At 40.5% G+C, this 21,510-nt stretch overlaps 1 protein-coding gene across 2 annotated transcripts in view; it reads left to right on the forward strand.

Moving 5' to 3' along the window:
• Positions 1-21,510, forward strand: part of KIF16B (kinesin family member 16B) — a 999,411-nt gene that overhangs the window by 633,949 nt on the left and 343,952 nt on the right. For both annotated transcript variants that reach the window (XM_053712121.1, XM_053712122.1), the window contains 2 exons: positions 15,530-15,688; positions 17,954-18,047. In XM_053712121.1, coding sequence (XP_053568096.1) covers positions 15,530-15,688; positions 17,954-18,047 — 253 coding nt within the window. The remainder of the gene's footprint in view (positions 1-15,529; positions 15,689-17,953; positions 18,048-21,510) is intronic.

The following is a 21,510-nucleotide window of genomic DNA, read 5'->3' on the forward strand; positions in this document are numbered from 1 at the left end:
AAATCTATTCCCTAGCGTAACTTCACTGTGCCGAGTGTGAAGTATACTTTCTTATTTACATCTTGCGGTATGTGAGAACCACAGTAAAGGGTCTGGCCCTGTGACTAGATTCTCTAGTTGGTTGAATCTTGTTTTAAATAATTCAAAAATAATAAATTATAATACATAATGTATTGGATATTATTCAAACTATGCCCACTTCTATAGATTAAAGGTCTATAGTGCGTGTAAAGGGTCTAAAAAAATGTCATATATTCTGGGAGGTACTCATATCTCCTGCCTCGGTCAGATCTCAAATCTAGTTAATGCGAGTTGATGTACAAAAATACCTCATATATAATTCTGCATAACAAAGGGATGATGGTATTGAAACCATATTGTCAATGTACAATTCATTTGGTTATTAGTATCTAGATGATATGTATCATATGGGTATTTGCTTTACAGCAAAAATGGACTCTGTGAGTATAGAATTTCTAGATTTAATATTAGAATGGGACAAAGAGGGTATAGTCACCACCAAAACCTTCTTTAAAGCAGTTGAGGCTAATAGCTACCTAAATTACAGGAGTAATCATCATCTACCCTGGAAAAATAACATTCCTTACAATCAGTTTTGCAGGATACGTAGGAACTGCACAGACCTAGATACTTTTGACAGTCAAGCTTTAATACTCAAAAATAGATTCTCAGAGAAAAATTACCCTAACACATTGGTGGAAGATAGTTATTTAAAAGCAAGACAAAAATGTAGAGAGGATTTCTTTGCCAGTTACAAAAATGTAGAAATGGGCTCACAAGGCTCCAGAACAGGAGTGAATTCAGTAAGGGAGAATTGAAGACCATTGAAAGAAGTACGCTTTATTACCCAATATAATAACAACCATCGTAAAATTAGGAATATTTTAAACAAATATTGGCACATTTTGACAGGGGACCCCCTATTAAAAGATAATATAGGTATTGCTCCGAATTGCACCTTTAGAAGGGCACGATCTTTAAAGAACAAACTTGCACCCAGCAAGATTGTAATGTATAAATACTGTTCAGGTACGAACAATAGAAAATATCTTACAGCTACAAATAAAGTACTAGGAAAACCTGTTTTTTTCCCAAATGTAATCGTCCTAATTGTGCATTTACAAATGGTGAAAAAACAGTATTTTCATCGTTTGTAAGTAAAGAAAAGTTTCAGATTACTACCCATTTCACTTGTGATTCCTCATTTGTGGTTTACATGCTCGAATGCATTTGTGGGGTCCAATATGTAGGCAGGACCTCCAGACCCCTCAAAAAAAGATGGGGTGAACACAAGAGAAATATAGTTAAAAACATAAAAAATCATAGTATTCCGCGACATGTTGCAGAATGTCACCCTAGTAACCATGATACCTTTAGTATCTTTCCACTTGAGTACATTGTCCCCATATGGGGCAGAAACAGATTTTTGCATTTGAGACAGGAGACTTTCTGGATATGGAAACTCAAGACCCTGTCTCCCTGTGGCTTAAATGCAAATATAGATATGGCTGCATTTAATTGAGTTCCAGCCTGTAGATCCATCCATTACTGCCATGTTTTTGGATCAATTTTAGGTTATATATTTAGGCTTTTTCATATTTCTGTATATATATATATATATATATATATATATATATATATATATATTTGTCTTATGCACGCATTTGATAGTTCCATCACAACATCTATGTCCTACCATTTAAATTACATAAAATATAAATAGGCTATGGAATACATCATGATATATACTGTATACATTTTGCATGTCAATATACATAAAACCAGTCAGTAAACAGGTTACATATCATCTAGATACTAATAACCAAATTAATTGTACGTTGACAATATGGTTTCAATACCATCATCCCTTTATTATGCAGAATTATATATGAGGTGTTTTTGTACATCAACTCGCATTAACTAGATTTGAGATCTGACCGAGGCAGGAGATATGAGTACCTCCCAGAATATATGACATTTTTTTAGACCCTTTACACGCACTATAGACCTTTAATCTATAGAAGTGGGCATAGTTTGAATAATATCCAATACATTATGTATTATAATTTATTATTTTTGAATTATTTAAAACAAGATTCAACCAACTAGAGAATCTAATCACAGGGCCAGACCCTTTACTGTGGTTATCACATACCACAAGATGTAAATAAGAAAGTATACTTCACACTCGGCACAGTGAAGTTACGCTAGGGAATTGATTTATTTTAATAGATTCTATGATCAATGAGATCAGAGTTATTATTTTTGGATTTTTACATTTTAAATATGTTAACTGTGATTTGGACTATTATGTTTTTTTAACTTTGTACCTTTTATGTTTATCATTATATGTTTGATCCGAGCGGTCAACATTTTAGTATATACAATTGTTGTTTAATATTTTGTAAATGTCATTATATTATTATTATTTTTTCATATATTTTTTTGTGTCTAAATTTTATATGCACTTTGTTTTTTATTTTTGTAGGCAATATCATTTGTATTATTATTTTTATCTCCAGTCGGATTTGAATGTATACATTGTACAGGGTACCCATAGCAGCATATCTAGTATGTGCCGGATGGCCGTCCATTCATATAGCCATATATATTAAAACGATTTGTGCACACCGGCTCTTTAAAATGTTAACACCAAATACATACGTAATAGAACAACCCACATACAATGTGGGAGCGGTAGGACACCGCCAGTATAGAGCCAGGATAGTCTCAACTAACAACTACACACCCACGTTTGAGTAGCCAATTATGAGCCTAGATCCTGGTCACACTTACACACATGCGCAATGGGTACCAATAGACGCCGAAAGCCGGCGATAAGTTTGTGGTATTTTAAATTTTATATGCACCTGATGAAACGGTCACCTAAGACCGAGAAACGTTGTGCTGCTACAATAAAGTCATTCTATTTTTAGACTTTGTTTCCACGAACTTTTTTTGCAATACACTTGGAGAGGTTTTTTATTGCACAGAGTGTTATAAGCACCTGAAAAACTGTACTACCACATTTATTGGGTCAAGTGATTTCCAACACAGGAGAAGAGCTTGCTGGAGGGTGAGAGCCCATCTGCAACCTGCGATCCTGTGGGGAGTAAAACACAGTCAGTCCCATCTAAGGAGTGGATTTACCTCTGCGAGAGTGTGAGCCAGTTGGACGACTCTAAATGTTCCAGAAGGCGTTTGTGACACTTCTCAAGTGTCTGGGAGCTTGTAAGTACCAGTCTAACCTGCACATTGGGGGTCTGTTTTTTCTACTGATCAGGCACTATGGTGGCGCCTTCTTTTTTATTTTATATATCTGCAGACATCTTGTTCTGAGACCACATGGTACTGCAGTTTGTCATATGGTCTCAGTGACAGAACTATGGGGAAAACTTATTAAGGGTGTGGGGGGACAATTTCTCAAGTAGAGAACCTGTTCTCCTGCAAACGCAACCTGTGATGCAGTATAGATTAGCAAGAATTTAGGATTGCCCTCTCTTGTGCTATCCTGCCCTCTGCTTTTGTGCTTTTGTACAGCCAATCACATGAGGGCCTGCCAATCACCCAAAAAGATGCAAAAACTGCTTCTTAAATTTGTGACTGCACACTAACTAGTACAAGCCTGCAAAGTCTCAGAAGCTGCAGCTTGATAAAAGTTACCCCTATGCATTAGAGATAGACCAATACGTTTTTTCAGGGCCGATACCGATTATTGACCGCCTTTCAGGCCGATAACTGATAACAGGGGCCGATATTCTGTACTTAAAGTTTTGAAAAATCAACACAATTTCCACATAAATCTGGTATAAACTGAACATGCTTAGTACATTTTTAAACATTAAAAGTAAACAACTGGGAAAAATAAAGTGCTTGAAAATTAACTTATTAAATGGCTTCCCAAAACATAGAAACATAGCATAAATCACTACTGCAAAGCTAGACACTACACAATTTTTTTAATACTCCCAGTTAAGTAGAAAAAACATTATAGTGCAGAAAGCATAGCATTTCAGCATGTTCTCCTGTTAAACGACTTCTGTTTTTCTTTCCTAAGATATTGTGAGTCCACAGCTTGAATAATTACTGTTGGGTATATCACTCCTGGCCAGCAGGAGGAAGCAAAGAGCACCACAGTTAAACTGCTAAATATCACTCCCTTACCCACAATCCCCAGTCATTCTCTTTGCCTTCGGTGCATAGAGGAGGTGAAGTTTAGGTGTCTGAAGAAAAATTTTGATTTCATCTACCAGCAAGTTTTGAGGTATAGCCATTTTCCACGTCATTCCTTGCAGTCAGGTAGTGGTGGCTTTAAAGTAGTTAGAAAAACGCAGTAAGTACCTCTTTACAAGTTCCTAACAATTGCTGCCCTAGTTTAGAAAGAGTTGGCTACTCTGGTCTTTCTTTTTCATAGGTCTGTTTCTTCTCATACCTTGTAACTTTCTACATGCCAGACAGCGGAGCAGGTAAGTGCTTTTTCTTCCAGTTGGGGAGACCATGCACTTAACAAATTAAGACACTGCTTTTTATTGGGACATAGATAATCTTGTTGTATGGGTTACACTGGGGCATGAAGCAGGCACTGTAGCATGTGTGAGACTAACATTTAAACTCTTTTAAAAAGAAAGGGTACAATGTTTTTATTAGGCTTTATTTTCTGACACATATTTACTTGATAAAACAATTCAAGTTTAAACTGAAAGTATGCTGAATTTTCTATTTCATCAGCTTATTCATTTCCCCCTTGCTTTAAAATAAAACAATGCAACATTTTAAAACTGTCTGGTTTGAAAAAACGGTTATTTCTGGTACTTATTGTACCAGGAAGCTATTTTTAGTGCCTCTCTGTGTCACAGCAGTAATTTGAGCTTGGCAGTTGCGGTCACATGATCAGCTTTACTTTATAACGTTTCTGAGGAAAAAGTAGTTTTTCTCCATTTCTGGGTGATCCGGTCTTAATTAATAGCAGTAAAGCACCTCAGTAATTGACTTTTGGGATTGCCTGAGAGGTATTTTAGATATTTATTTGATGTTTATTAAATGTTTTTTCTTAACTTTTCTCACATAATTTTAGCTGGGGATCGATCCTAATTTAGGATTAAATTTAAAGTGTATTTTTTCCTTGGCTTATTTTAATTGAATATTAAAATATTTGAAACTTATCTGTACAAGTTTATTTACTGTTTCACAACATGTCTGATATGGAGCAAGAGCCTTCTCTCATGAATTCATGCTTATTATGTTTTGATGCACAAATTGCAGCTCTATGCAATTTTGTTCTTCATGTGTCAAGAAAACCTTGCAAAATAAAGGTAATTTTTTTGCCTAATGTCTCTCAGGATGATGCTGTTAAAATAATACCTCAGCTTTCCTTCTACGTCCCAAGCCTCAATGGTGTAACATGCAGTGCCCTGCGGTTCCTCTATAACTCCTATTGGAGTTTATTTAAAAGCAAAAATTGCTGCCCAGGTATCTTCAGCTGTATCTGCAACATTAGCTGCCATTCCCAGATTACAGGGAAAACGCAAGATGAAATCTAGAAATTCAGAAAGTAAGGTGCCTGTCCTCAGTTCTGCTTCCCAAGTTGCCCTTTCCCATAAGTCTGATGAGGAAGAAACATCGGGACAGTTTCGGAAAGTATAATTCCTTCTTCTGAGACTGAGGTGGTATCCTTCACATTTAAGCTTGAACACCTTTGTGTTCGTTGTCACTCCTAAGAAATCTAGCAAACTTAATAGTTTCTTTGATGAACCTTCCACTTTGGAGGTTTTTCCTGAGCCGGACAGTGCTTGGCAGATTATCTCAGAGGAATGGGAAAAACCAGGGGTGTTTTTTTTCTCTGTCTCTCATTTTTAAGAAAATGTTTCCTGTCAAGGACTCCATTATAGACCCTTGGTATACTGTACCCAAAGTTGAAGGGGCCATTTCCAATCTGGCTAAGAGAACCACTATTCCTATTGAGGATAGTTGCTCTTTTAAGGATCAGATGGACAAGAAGCTGGAGGCTTATTTGAAAAAGATTTATGTTCATCAAGGTCTCCAATTGCAACCTGTGGTGTGTATTGCACCGTGACTAGTGCGGCATCTTATTGGTTTAACGCCTTGTCTGATTCTCTTCAAGTAGAGACTTCCTTGGATGAAATTAAGGATATGATTAAAGCTCTTAAATTGGCCAATTCCTTTATTGCAGATGCCATTGTACAGGTTGTTAGACTAGGAGCTAAAACGTCTAGTTTCGCTGTCCTAGCCCGCAGCGCGTTTTGGTTGAAATCCTGGTCTGCGGACGTTTCCTCTAAAGTCAAGCATCTGGTGATTCCTTACAAGGGCAAAACCTTGTTTGGACCCAGTTTGGCAGAAATGATCTCTGATATTACGGGTGGAAAAGGTTCTTTTTCTTCTTAAATGGAAAGAGTCCACCGCTGCATTCATTACTTTTGGGAAATACGAACCTGGTCACAAGGAGGAGGCAAAGACAACCCAGCCAAAGGCTTAAATACTCCTCCAACTCCTCTCATCCCCCAGTCATTCTTTGCCTTTCTTCTCAGGAGGTTGGCAGAGAAGTGTCAGAATTTTTAATTTTTGTTTTTGTCTCTTATGGAGGGTAGTACTCTTCGGCATGGGACAGGAGTTTTAGTAGTCCCGTCAGTCTCTCATTGAGGGCTTGGATGAAAGTTAGAGTCCGGAGCTGCAGGGGGAGTCTTTCTGTGAAACCATCCCAACTCAGATTAACAGCTCCTCAAGCAATCGGCGTTGTCGAACTTTGCCCCGATGCCTGCTTTCTTCTCTCAAGTCCATGGCGGAGGCAATGCTGCTATCCGTCACACTTGAAAGGCCGTGTTCCTGTTCCATGGTGTAGATTCCGGTAAGATCGTTTCATTTTACTTTATTCATCAATGTACTGTAATGTGAATGTTTTCCCGAGAGGCTACCACCTTGCGGGTCTAACTTATCATAAGGGTCTCAGTGAGTCTCTTGTAGTATCTTGGAATCAAGGGTTAATATCTCCTGAGGGGGGTTATTGAATAGGGAGGTTTATAATCATGTTTGTTATGTGATGCAACCTGTCTATGTGTGATGTTTATGGACTCGTGGTTTGGAACATTGAGGCCTTTTGGAAGTGACACAGCCTTTTGGTTGGGTGCGCTTTTTTGGACTGTACGGTTTAACTTGTGTTTGGGCGCGGTTCCGTTCTGTTTTCCATTCTGCATTCCTGACCGTGTGGCGAAGGAAATGTTCTAGTCCGCAGGGGTCTGGTCATAGGAATTGGTGCGTGCCCCATCCATTTGTGGTGTCAGGTGCCGTTTTTGTTTTTACTACTACTTAGTCCATATTTATATATCCTCTATCCAGTTAAGGAGGATTCTGATGCTGAGACTGTGCCAATTTCAGATTCAGTTAGGGAGGATTCTGATACTGAGACTATTTTGATTTCAGATTCGGTGTTCAGTGACGAATCCGGATTGGCCTTGTTGACACATGTCAACCAGCTTTGTTCCGTTTGTCATTTCAGAGCGCTTGGTTCCTCTGGCTCGGGCAATCAAGGGACTGCTGAGCCATCCGCCTCTGGGGGTCCTGTTCCTCCAAGAGGCGAGATCCCTACCAATTCATACTTCTACACATGCGGGTAACCCAGTTTCTGATTCCTCCATGCAGGGTGGCGTGTTCCCCCCGGAGGTTGCAGCACGTTTTTGCTTCCACATAATGTTGTAGAGTCCAGACATTTCTTTGAGAATGTGCTCGTGCCCTATTGTCCCGGGCCTTCCACGTTGGGGAGGGCCTTTACAGTTCCCTGCGGGTGTAAGTGTCCCTGAGTGTTGTGCCTTTCGTTACAGGATTGCGCGCCTTCGCGTATTGATCAGACATGTTTTTCAGTTATTGAATGACCCTATCATTACTAGATACGGGGATTTTCAGTCTGCAAATTCGAATGGTGCACCTCATTAGACATGTGGGGATGAAGTAATCTTCTGTTTGTCATTTGTTTGAGATCTTTCCCAGTTTTTGAAAGATTGGGCTCCGTTTGGCTGGTCCTGTGGGTAGGCCTGTGTCTTTTTGGGCGTTAACCTCCGGGTTGCCTTATATTTTATTTATATCAGATGGGATGTCTTTTATTTGTTTTTTGTTTCCTTCAGGAACCTTCTGGGATTGATACTCTTTATTACTTCTTCGGACATGTTAGCCCTATGTTAAAAATGTCTGTTTTCTGTTTTTACCCCTATGAGGGAGAATTTATGCAGCTTGCCGATTAGGACCCTAGGTGCAGGCTGGTCCTGTTGGGTTCGTTCGGTTTTGCGTCTGTTCAGACATGCGGCACTGTACTGCTCAGCTGGTTTGGTAGAAGCGATGAGTGCTCAGGTTATTATTGTTTTTCATGTTCAACTAAGCATTCGAGAGGACCTGTGGGTTTGTGAGGCAGGAAGGATTGTTTCAGTCCTTATAGCCTTCAGTCATAGATGACCGGGCAGGGGATTTTTCCGCTGTGTCCCTCTATCTGACATCTGATTTCATCAGACCTTAGAGTTTTTCTCCCACATGTGGTGGGGAGGGTTGGAGGGCTTAATGCCCCTTACCGCAGTTGAGCGGTTTGGCCTTTATTTTTAGGCCTCTGGATTTGTCCTTTTGGGCTTGATCCAACATCTTGCACAGGATAGCTGTCTACCATGCAAAAGGTTTGCAGTTTGAAACCAGTTGCAGCTCTTGACACCTTGCAGGTGTACGTGTAGGCTGTTTATAGTGTATCTAGATGCAGCTCTTACTCGTTGACGTGTACTGTCTGTCTGAGTTATAAGAGACCTTTGGGTCTTCTTCCATTGTCTTCCAGTTGGATCTCCTTTTATTGATCAGTGTTTTCCGGGTGATGGTTGTTCCCTGTGGGGACTTTGTTTTGCTCAGGGTTTTCCAGAGCTGGGTAGGCTTAGTGTCTTTCTCTTCCTTGTGTCCTCTGCTTGTGCTGAGGTGATAGGGAGACTAGTCCTGGTGGTAGGATTTTTTTGACCTTGAGGTATCCCTTGGTTGTCCTGAGTCTTTGAGAAGTATCTTCATGCTACTTCTAGCCTTGCTCCTTGGAGCGTTGGACTTTAGCTAGGGGTGGTTCCTTTCTTTGTTCAGGGCTTTTGAGTTATGCTCGCTATTCGGATTCTATGGATATACATCCATATCCCTTGTGTCTGGCTTTTTGGCCAGTTGGGATGTTTAGTTCTCGGGTAAGGTTTGCCTGAACTATTAGGTGCCCAGACCTGTTTTTCTCCCTGAGACTTCCAGTTGCTGAAGCTTCGCTTGGCCTTTTTCCTAACCCAATCTTGGGTGGTTTTGGATTTCTTGGATTTCAGGGCTGGTCGGGGTGTTCCACAGTAGTGGGAACTTGGGCTATGTCCTTGCTCCATCTACCTAACATGGTCATGGTTGGCCAGGTTTTCTGAGTATTTTTTACTCTTTGCCACAGAGTAGCCCATTTCATCTGGTGGTTAGCTGTGTGGCTTAAGCCTCAAGGGTGGTTGGTTCATACCCCGTTGCTGGCATTGGATGTCCAATTTCTGGTGTGTCTTAGGGTTGCATTCCCCTGGTCAGCTTGAAAGTGTTCCTGTGGATTCCCTGCTCTGCAGGTGACTGGGTTGGCTGTGCCTCTGCTTCGCAAGCTACTTGGAGGGGGATCCTTTTCTAGGACATCTGTGTTGGAAATTTCTTTTCCCATTAGCGGTGACTTCAGCCCTTGAGGACAGTTGTTGCCCTTCCGGCATCTTCCCTTTTCTTTAGGGGATATTCTCCTCCCTATGGAGATAGAGTCCTTGCTTGAGCCTTCTCCTGGATGGGAGGCGGAAAGCTGGGATTGGTTCCCCCTGGGGTCTTGCTGGCTCCAAGCAGACTTGTTGGGCCTTTATTTTGATAGATCCTTAGGTCTATGGGCTTGTTGTCGGTTTTCAGAGTCGAGTTGTACTTGTACGGATGGCTATGCTATCCTTACGCTCATCCTGTACCTGTTTCGGGATTCTTTTGTTCCCCTGTCTTGGATCCCTGAGGCTGGGTTGGTCCAGCTGGGTGTGGGTCTGTAGGTCAGGATGGCGAACGGTCTAAGGAGCAGCGTTTGGGTCGCAGTCTCCTCTGGATGTGTGAGCTTTGTTGAGTCTATCTTGTTAGCTTAGTCTGCTAGGGTATAGATTTTCCTTTCAATTTGCTCCATTGATTTCAGATGGAGGTTTACTCTTCCTTCGGGTTCTGAGGGTATACTCTCCTTCTTGGAGGGCCTTGATTGAGGTTTTGTGTTCCCCTTTTTAGGGACCTGTGTGTAGGACCAGCGACTTAGGTTGCCTGGAGCGTGCCCTCTGTCTGAGGGTTGCTTTTGTGGTCTGTTCTTGCTTGACTGCTTCTTCTTCCTCGCAAGTACCTTCTGTGTCGTCCTGTTATGGACTGTGTTCTCAAACTTTTTTATTTCACCTGGGTGTATTTCACACGTTTTCATGGTCGAATGCTTTGGTATTCTATGGTCAGACACTGGAAAGACTTTGCCTCTTCCATGGCATTCTGTGCTTGCAGGATGTTGGGGAGACATCTGTTCTGTCTCTGTGCCCAGTCTTATTCCGGGTTTCGCTTAGTATAGACTTGGCCTCCTTTTCCTGTTTGGGCCCCTTTGGGTCTCTGTGAGCTGGGCTCACTCGTGGAGGTGTTCTTTTTTGTATTAGGGGACTTTGGCTCAGTCGATTCCGTTTGTGGTCTCTAGTTTAGCTTCTGAACAAACTGCGAGTCAGTGTCATTGGGGCTTTTCCTCTTAAAGTTTTCTCGGCTTCTGACGAAGCAGGATTTTTTATTGGGTAGAGGTTCAGGCCTGGTTCCCTTAGTATGGGCCACCTATTGTACCCTCCCTTCTTGCCATTCAGTGTCCTCTATAGCTTGGGTATTGTTTTCCCAAAAGTAATGAATGCAGCTGTGGACTCTTTCCATTTAAGAAGAAAAACATAAATTATGCTTACCTGATAATTTCCTTTTCTTCTGATGGAAAGAGTCCACAGCTCCCCATCCGTAATTTTATGTGGGGCGTCCTTATATTCTTCTGGCACCTTTCACCTTGATATTTCTTCTATTGTTCCTTGGCAGAATGACTGGGTATGAGGGGAGTGGGAGGAGTATTTAAGCCTTTGGCTAAGTTGTCTTTGCCTCCTCCTGGTGGCCAGGTTCTTATTTCCCAAAAGTAATGAATGCAGCTGTGGATTCTTTGCATCAGAAGAAAAGGAAATTATCAGGTAAGCATAATTTATGTTTTTCTACCTCAAGATAAGAAGAATAGGCCTAAAGGGCGTCAGAGTAATTTCCGTTCCTTTTGTAACTTCAGTGGAAAGCCTTCCCCTTCTTCTTCCAAGCAGGAACAATCCAAGTCTTCTTGGAAACCCAAGCAGTCTTGGAACAAGGGGAAACAATCAAAGAAAGCCGCAGCTGATTCCAAATCAGCATGAAGGGTTTGCCCCCGATCCAGGATCTGTTCAGGTGGGGGGCAGACTTTCTCAGTCCTCTCAAGCCTGTATACGAGATGTCCCAGATCCCTGGGTTGTGGACATAGTATCCCAGGGTTAAAAATAGGAATTCAAGACTTTTACTCCCAGAGGCAGATTCCTTCTCTCAAAATGATTTGCAGACCAGATAAAAAGAGGCATTCTTGAAATGTATACAACATCTTTCCTCCCTCGGAGTGATAGTTCCAGTTCCAGTGCAGGAACAGGGTCTCTGGTTCTACTCCAACCTATTTGTGGTTCCCAAAAAGAGGGAACTTTCCGTCCCATTCTAGACTTGAAAATTTCCATCCTTCAAGATGAAGACTATACGCTCCATTCTTCCTTTAGTACAAGAGGGTCAGTTCATGACAACCATAGACCTAAAGGATGCATATATTCATGTTCCCAGGGACCATCACAGATTCCTGAGATTCGCCTTTCTGGACAAACATTTCCAGTTTGTGGCCCTTCCATTTGGTCTAGCCACGGGTCCCAGAATTTTTTCAAAGGTTCTGGGGGCTCTTTTGGCATTTATCCGTTCTTGTGGAATTGCTGTGGCACCCTACCTGGGCGACATATTGGTTCAGGCGCCATCTTTCCAACAAGCAAAATCTCACACAGAGATATTGTTGTCTTTTCTTCAGGAAAAACAAAATCATTTCCTCTTGCCTCTCTCTTCAAGCTACTGCTCATCCTTCAGTGGCTCAATGTATGGCGGTAATCGGTCTGATGGTGGCTTCCATGGACATCATTCCTTTTGCTCAATTCCATTTGAGAGCTCTCCAGTTGTGCATGCTCAGACAATGGAATGGCAGCCATGCGGATCTATCTCAAAGAATAGCGTTAGATTAGTCATCAAGGGATTCTCTCCCATGATGGATTTCTCAGGAATATCTGTCTCAGGGCACATGCTTTCAGAGACCTTCCTGGGTGATCGTGACCACAGACGCCAGCCTGCTGGGCTGGGGAGCAGTCTGGAACTTGTTAAAAACTCAGGGCCTTTGGACTCGGGAGGAGTCTGTTCTTCCCATCAACATCTTGGAGTTGAGGGCTATTTACAATGCTCTATTGGCTTGGCCTCAGTTGTCCCCAGCCCAGTTTATCAGGTTCCAGTCAGACAACATAACCTCTGTGGCTTGCATCAATCATCAGGAAGGAACTTGGAGTTCCTTAGCCATTAAGGAGGTTACTCTGATTCTTCAGTGGGCAGAGACCCACAATTGCTGTCTATCTGCCATCCACATTCCAGGAGTAGACAACTGGGAAGCGGATTGTCTGAGCAGACGACTTTTTATCCCAGGGAGTGGGAACTCCATCTGGAAGGTGTTTTCCAGCTTAGTCCTCAAATGGGAGATGCCGGAGTTAGATCTGATGGCGTGCTCTGACAGTTCCTTGGGTTTTCAGGTTGGCATGCCTGTTTCCTACATTTGCTCTCCTTCCACGAGTCATTGCTCGTATCAAACAGGAGAGGGCATAAGTGATTATAATCTAGTTTGCAGACCTAGTGGAGATGTCATCTCTCCCACCTTGGAGACTACCTCTGAGGAATGACCTCCTGATTCAGGGTTCCTTCCTTCATCCAAATCTTGTTTCTCTGAAGCTGACTGCTTGGAGATTGAATGCTTAATTCTGTCTAAGCGTGGTTTTTCTGAGTCGGTCATTGAGACCATGATTCAGGCTCGCAAGCCTGTTACTAGAAAGATTTACTATAAGATATGGTGTATATATCTTTATTGGTGTGAATCCAAGGGCTACTCTTGGAGTAGAATTAGAATTCCTAGAACTTTATCTTTTCTTCAGGAAGGCCTGGAGAAGGGATTGTCAGTCAGTGCCCTGAAGGGTCAGATTTCTGCTTTATCAGTTTTACTACATGAACACTTGGCGGATTTTTCTAGATGTGCAATTTTTTTTGTCAGGCCTTGGTCAAAATCAGGCCTGTCTTTAAGTCTGTTGCTCCTCCTTGGAGCCTTAACCTTCTTCTTAAAGTTTTACAGCTGGTAGCTGTTGCATTCCATAGACATTAAGTTGTTATCTTGGAAGGTTTTGTTTCTTGTTGCTATCTCTTCTGCTCGAAGAGTCTCGGAACTCTCAGCTCTGCAGTATGATTCCCATTATCTTATTTTTAATGCCGATAAGGCGGTTCTTCGTACTAAGTTAGGTTTCCATCCTAAGGTTTTTTTCTAATAGAAATTTCAGTCAGGAAATTGTTGTTCCCTCTCTGTGTCCTAATTCTTCTTCTTCCAAAGAACGTTTGTTACACAATTTGCATGTTGTACGTGCTCTTAAATTCTACTTACAGACGACTAAGGATTTTCGCCAGTCCTCTGCCCTCTTTGTCTGTTTCTCTGGGAAACGTAAAGGTCAGAAAGCTACTGCTACTACTCTTTCTTTTTTTGTTCCGATGTTTAATTTGTTTGGCTTATGAGACTGCTGGACAGCAGCCTCCTGAGAGAATTACGGCTCATTCCACAAGAGCTGTTTCCTCTTCTTGGGCTTTCAAAAATTAAGCTTCTGTGGAACAACTTTGCAAGGCTGCAATTTGGTCTTCTCTACATACTTTTTCCAAATGTTACGAATTTGATACTTTTGCCTCGGCTGTGGCTTCTTTTGGGAGAAGGGTTCTTCAAGTGGTGGTGCCTTCTGTTTAGGACTGCCTGTCTTGTCCCTTATTATTTATCCGTGTCCTCTAGCTTGGGTATTGGTTTCCAACTGGCCAGGAGTGATATTCCCACCAGTAATTACTCAATCCGTGGACTTACCATATCCGGAAATCTATACTTTTATCAGGTAAGCATAAATTTAGTTTTTTACATATATTGCTGCCACTTCACTAAAAATACGCTTACTTGGTACACTTTACAGAGAAGGGTTAAAAGTAAAGTAAATATATATATATATATATATATATATATATACTGCCACTTGACAGGGAAAGAAAGGACATGCTGGAATATCAGTGCTAAATTTATTTATTTGCTTTAATTTTTAATATGCTCAAATATTTACTGGATTGAAAATACCATCCCTGGTACTGAGGACTGTACTATATGTTTCTTTATTATGTCACTTATGGGCAGTTTTATACATGTTTAACAGCGCCACCTAATGGTCAGAGCATTGTTATCCACTGGTAGAGAATATTTATACTAGTCTCCTATACTGCATAGCTTTCTACTCAAGGTTTGTTGTTGTGGACATTTAATTGATGTGCCTGAACTATCATTCTTTCAATGTTTTTTTCTATGCCCATGAAAGGGGAAAATAATATATTTAAATTAAACAAAAGTAAAATGTATCAGAATGCAACAAATAATGTTCTATTTGTGACCGCAATTAGAAGCAGATTGATTTTATGTATTGCTGACCCCTATGAGCAAATCAAAAGTAATTTACCTCTGTGTACTTCAGGGAAACTATGTAACTTTAAGTGCCACTTAAAGATCACATTTTCCGTTTCACAAATCATATATGTTTGTTTATGCAAGACCATCTACAGGCTGCCATTTGGGGGTATGTTAGTTGGTAATTGAGCTCCCAGGAGCACCTGGGCTTGTACTCTGTTAGTGCTATTTATTATTAGATGCTATGCTATGTCCAGCTTATATGTGCTATAGATGATTTTTGTGATGATTTGTGTCACTTAAAACTAAATATTTTCCCGGAAGTACACAGAGGTAAATTTCTTTTGATTTGCTCCATATCGGTAAGTTTCTGGCCGATACCGATTATTTCAGAAATTCCAAATATCTACCCTAATAATCGTCCGGTCCGATATATCGGTCTACCCCTACTATGCATTATTCAATAACAACTTTTATTCAGTGGGGCAATTACATAACGTATGGAATATTTGAATGGGTCTGATACTTCAGTAATGTTTGGGTGTTACTGTTACATAGACATCACCTCCTTTCGCAGAATCAACTCTGCATTTATGGTATCCTTAAAAGCTAGTATTGAGTTATTGTACTTTGTTTAATGCCATATTCTAGGAAATTTGAAGCTAATTTTGATTATTATTTATACAGATTATCTCATGAAATTCAGCAACTGAAGCAGAAGATACATATTGCTGATCCACTTTCAAAAAATTTGTCAGGAAGCATGGAAGGAAAATCATCTCTTGCCAATTCCCCTGTAAGCCCAGTGAGATCTCAGCCGCATTTGCTCCCATTGACTGACGATAGGTATACAATTCTATTAAAATATTTTTCTAATTAAGCATGGTAAAACAGGTACAAAGTAGTAATAGACGCATGTTCTGGATGAATGCTTTTATCAGTTTTTGCACAAATATTCTACCTAATCAAGAAAAGATATTTGTGCTAAAATAAGATTTTTCAACCTTAAACAGTTTTAATTTATTTTATGATACAGACAGAGCATACCATTTTATTTAATTTTGCAACCTCTGCATCTTCCCTCCAGCCAGTGAGAATTAAGTTTGTTCTTCCTCATGCCTCACTACCACCTGCCTGCTCAACCCTATCTCTTCCAATCTAATACCCTCTCTGTCTTCCACCCTCATGTCTGCTCTTACTCACATCTTCAAACTATTTATCTCTACCAATTCATTCCCATCTTCTTTCAAACATGCCAAGATCACACCCAAACTCAACGCCCCCCCTCCTCCGTTTAAATTCCCCTACAAACTACTGCCCCATATCACTGCTTCCACTAACATCAACACTTTTGGATAAACTAGTTTACAACTGCCTAACCCACTTCCTGTCCTCCATCTCCATGCTTGACCCCCTGCAAGCTGGCCTTCACCCTAAACACTCAACTTAAACTGCCTTCACCAAGGTTACTAACAATCTTTTTTTCTGCTAACAGTAGTGACCACTACTCTATACTTTATCTTACTTGACCTCTCAGCTGCCTTCGACACAGTTAACCATCCCCTCCTTCTACAGACCTTTAGCTTTCTTGGTCTTTGTGACATTGTGCCCTCTCTTGGATCCATTCTTATCTGTCTTATAGGTCCTTTTCTGTGTCGTTTACTGACGACTCCCCCTCTTCAATGCCTCTGTCTGTTGGAGTACCTAAAGGCTAAAGGCTCTGTCCTGGGACCTCAACTCTTCTCCATTTATACTTCTTCACTGGGTAAACTTATCAACAGCTATGGCTTCAAACATCACCTCTGTGCTGATGACACACAGATATTCCTGGATGGCCTCTCACCATCTAAAGATTAGCATGTCCAAAACGTATCTCCTTCTAATCCCCCCCTTTAGCTCTACTCCAAATCACCTCAAGTCCACTGCCTCAGGGTTACATTTAGGTAAAATCTGTCATTCATCCTGCCACAACTACCCATGCAATATTTCAAAAATTTGTCTTTTTCTGAGCGCTGACACCATAAAGCAAATAATCCACTCCCTTGTAATTTCCCAACTTGACTAATGCAATGACCTACTCGCAGGCTTTCCTCTCTCCTGCCTCCGCCCCCATCAATCCACCCTAAATGCCTCTGCTAGGCTAATCCACCTTTCCTGTCTCTCTGTATTTGCTGCACCTCTCTGAGTGTTCCTTCATTGGCTTCCCTTTCACAGCAGATTTAAATTTGAATTCTTACCCTGACCTACAAAGCCCTTACCTATCCTCACTAATCAACAAATATACTCCAGCCTGTCCACTAAGATCTGACAATGGCCTGCTCCTTAAATCTTCGATTATCACCTCTTCCCAAGATAGACTGCAGGACTTTTATCATGCAGCACCTACCGTCTGGAATGCTCTCCCTCATGCTGTCAGACTTTCCCCTAATCTGCCTACTTTTAAACGCTCCTGAAGACATTTTTGTTCAGGGAAGCCTACCACCCAACTCCGTAACAAATGAATTCCACTTAACTAATAATTGCCCTCATCTAACTCTGTATTAGCATAATTCTCACTCTTGCAGTCCTCACCGCTTGTTTTTCACCGTCCTACTCTTCTAGATTTTAAGCTCCCATGAGGATAGGGCCCTCAATTCCTCCTATTTCCGTTTGTTAAATTTTGTCCTGTCTCTTACAAGTTTTTTTTTTTTTTTTAATCAACGCTGCAGAATATGTTGGCACTTCATAAAGAATGTATAATGATAAAAAATAATAATAAAAAGCATACCTAGGTAGGCTCAGGCGTGGCATTGTGCTACTATCTAGCTGGTGATTGGTGGCTACACAGATATGCCTCTTGTCATTGGTTCACCTGTGTTCAGCTAGCTCTCATTATTGCATTGCTGCTCGTGAGCCTACCTAGGTTTATTTTTCAATAAAGCAAATAAAAGTAAATAGTGATTTTGTTTAACACTGTTTGCTTTATCTGAATCATAAAAGTTTAATTGTCACTTTTTTCCCCTTTGAGTACTTTGTTAAAATGTGACATCTGCATTGGACAAGTATCATTTAAACTTTAAGGTGTACACGCATAGAGACAATCCGTTACATATTGTTGTTGTTTTTTTTTAGAATTCATGCTTTCATTGAAGAAGAGGTGCGAAGACGGCTACAAGGTATTAATCCGCCTTGTGAAGACATCTACAGCCATAGTCTCCCTGGCAACGTAAGCACTTCTGTGTTCAAAGCTCCTGGATTTCTGTTTCACTTTACTCACTCACACACACACATAAAAGAGAATTGTGCTGGTAGATTGCAGTGGATTGAAATGTCCTTTATCCTCTTGCTGCTGGGATGTCACTGATATGTTGACAGAACACAAAGCTGTGACATTTTATTTCTGAATTGTTTTGGATTAATTTTAGTAATATAGATTTCTTTCATGTAATTAACAAGAGTCCATGAGCTAGTGACGTATGGGATATACATTCCTACCAGGAGGGGCAAAGTTTCCCAAACCTTAAAATGCCTATAAATACACCCCTCACCACACCCACAAATCAGTTTTACAAACTTTGCCTCCAAGGGAGGTGGTGAAGTAAGTTTGTGCTAGATTCTACGTTGATATGCGCTCCGCAGCAAGTTGGAGCCCGGTTTTCCTCTCAGCGTGCAGTGAATGTCAGAGGGATGTGAGGAGAGTATTGCCTATTGAATGCAGTGATCTCCTTCTACGGGGTCTATTTCATAAGGTTCTCTGTTATCGGTCGTAGAGATTCATCTCTTACCTCCCTTTTCAGATCGACGATATACTCTTATATTTACCATTTCCTCTACTGATTCTCGTTTCAGTACTGGTTTGGCTTTCTACAAACATGTAGATGAGTGTCCTGGGGTAAGTAAGTCTTATTTTCTGTGACACTCTAAGCTATGGTTGGGCACTTTATTTATAAAGTTCTAAATATATGTATTCAAACATTTATTTGCCTTGACTCAGAATGTTCAACTTTCCTTATTTCCAGACAGTCAGTTTCATATTTGGGATTATGCTTTAATTATCATATTTTTTCTTACCTCAAAAATTTGACTTTTTCCCTGTGGGCTGTTAGGCTCGCGGGGGCTGAAAATGCTTCATTTTATTGCGTCATTTTTGGCGCGGACTTTTTTGGCGCAAAAATTCATTTCCGTTTCCGGCGTCATACGTGTCGCCGGAAGTTGCGTCATTTTTTGACGTTATTTTGCGCCAAAAATGTCGGCGTTCCGGATGTTGCGTCATTTTTGGCGCAAAAAGCATTTAGGCGCCAAATAATGTGGGCGTCTTTTTTGGCGCCAAAAAATATGGGCGTCGCTTTTGTCTCCACATTATTTCAGTCTCATTTTTCATTTGCTTCTGGTTGCTAGAAGCTTGATGTTTGGCATTTTTTTCCCATTCCTGAAACTGTCTTATAAGGAATTTGATCTATTTTGCTTTATATGTTGTTTTTTCTCTTACATATTGCAAGATGTCTCACGTTGCATCTGAGCCAGAAGATACTACAGGAAAACCTCTGCCTGCTGGATCTACCAAAGCTAAGTGTATCTGCTGTAAACTTTTGGTAGCTATTCCTCCAGCTGTTGTTTGTATTAAATGTCATGACAAACTTGTTAATGCAGATAATATTTCCTTTAGTGATGTACCATTGCCTGTTGCAGTTCCCTCAACATCTAAGGTGCAGAATGTTCCTGATAACATAAGAGATTTTGTTTCTGAATCCATAAAGAAGGCTTTGTCTGTTATTTCTCCTTCTAGTAAACGTAAAAAGTCTTTTAAATCTTCTCTTTCTACAGATGAATTTTTAAATGAACACCATCATTCTGATTCTTTGGACTCTTCTGGTTCAGAGGATTCTGTCTCAGAGATTGATGCTGATAAATCTTCATATTTATTTAAGATGGAATTTATTCGCTCTTTACTTAAAGAAGTACTAATTGCTTTAGAAATAGAGGATTCTAGTCCTCTTGATACTAATTCTATACGTTTAGATAAGGTTTTTAAAGCTCCTGCGGTTATTCCAGAAGTCTTTCCTGTTCCTAATGCTATTTCTGCAGTAATTGCTAAGGAATGGGATAGATTGGGTAATTCATTTACTCCTTCTAAACGTTTTAAGCAATTATATCCTGTTCCGCCTGACAGGTTAGAATTTTGGGACAAAATCCCTAAAGTTGATGGGGCTATTTCTACCCTTGCTAAACGTACTACCATTCCTACATCAGATGGTACCTCGTTTAAGGATCCTTTAGATAGAAAAATTGAATCTTTTCTAAGAAAAGCTTATCTATGTTCAGGTAATCTTCTTAGACCTGCTATATCATTGGCTGATGTTGCTGCAGCTTCAACTTTTTGGTTGGAAACTCTAGCGCAACAAGTAACAAATCGTGATTCTCATGATATTATTATTCTTCTCCAGCATGCTAATAATTTCATCTGTGATGCCATTTTTGATATTATTAGAGTTGATGTTAGATTTATGTCTCTGGCTATCTTAGCCAGAAGAGCTTTATGGCTTAAGACTTGGAATGCTGATATGGCTTCTAAATCAACTCTACTTTCCATTTCTTTCCAGGGAAACAAATTATTTGGTTCTCAGTTGGATTCTATTATTTCAACTGTTACTGGTGGGAAAGGAACTTTTTTACCACAGGATAAAAAGTCTAAAGGTAAAAACAGGGCTAACAATCGTTTTCGATCCTTTCGTTTCAACAAAGAACAAAAGCCTGATCCTTCGTCCTCAGGAGCAGTTTCAGTTTGGAAACCATCTCCAGTCTGGAATAAATCCAAGCCTGCTAGAAAGGCAAAGCCTGCTTCTAAGTTCACATGAAGGTACGGCCCTCATTCCAGTTCCGCTGGTAGGGGGCAGGTTACGTTTTTTCAAAGAAATTTGGATCAATTCTGTTCACAATCTTTGGATTCAGAACATTGTTTCAGAAGGGTACAGAATTGGTTTCAAGATGAGACCTCCTGCAAAGAGATTTTTTCTTTCCCATGTCCCAGTAAATCCAGTGAAAGCTCAAGCATTTCTGAATTGTGTTTCAGATCTAGAGTTGGCTGGAGTAATTATGCCAGTTCCAGTTCCGGAACAGGGGATGGGGTTTTATTCAAATCTCTTCATTGTACCAAAGAAGGAGAATTCCTTCAGACCAGTTCTGGATCTAAAATTATTGAATCGCTATGTAAGGATACCAACGTTCAAGATGGTAACTGTAAGGACTATATTGCCTTTTGTTCAGCAAGGGAATTATATGTCCACAATAGATTTACAGGATGCATATCTGCATATTCCGATTCATCCAGATCATTATCAGTTCCTGAGATTCTCTTTTCTAGACAAGCATTACCAATTTGTGGCTCTACCGTTTGGCCTTGCTACAGCTCCAAGAATTTTCACAAAGATTCTCGGTGCCCTTCTGTCTGTAATCAGAGAACAGGGTATTGTGGTATTTCCTTATTTGGACGATATCTTGGTACTTGCTCCGTCTTTACATTTAGCAGAGTCTCATACGAATCGACTTGTGTTGTTTCTTCAAGATCATGGTTGGAGGATCAATTTACTAAAAAGTTCTTTGATTCCTCAAACAAGGGTAACCTTTCTGGGTTTCCAGATAGATTCAGTGTCCATGACTCTGTCTTTAACAGACAAGAGACGTCTAAAATT

This window comes from Bombina bombina, chromosome 4 (assembly GCF_027579735.1).
Source record: "Bombina bombina isolate aBomBom1 chromosome 4, aBomBom1.pri, whole genome shotgun sequence".
In the NCBI taxonomy this organism is placed as follows: domain Eukaryota; kingdom Metazoa; phylum Chordata; class Amphibia; order Anura; family Bombinatoridae; genus Bombina; species Bombina bombina.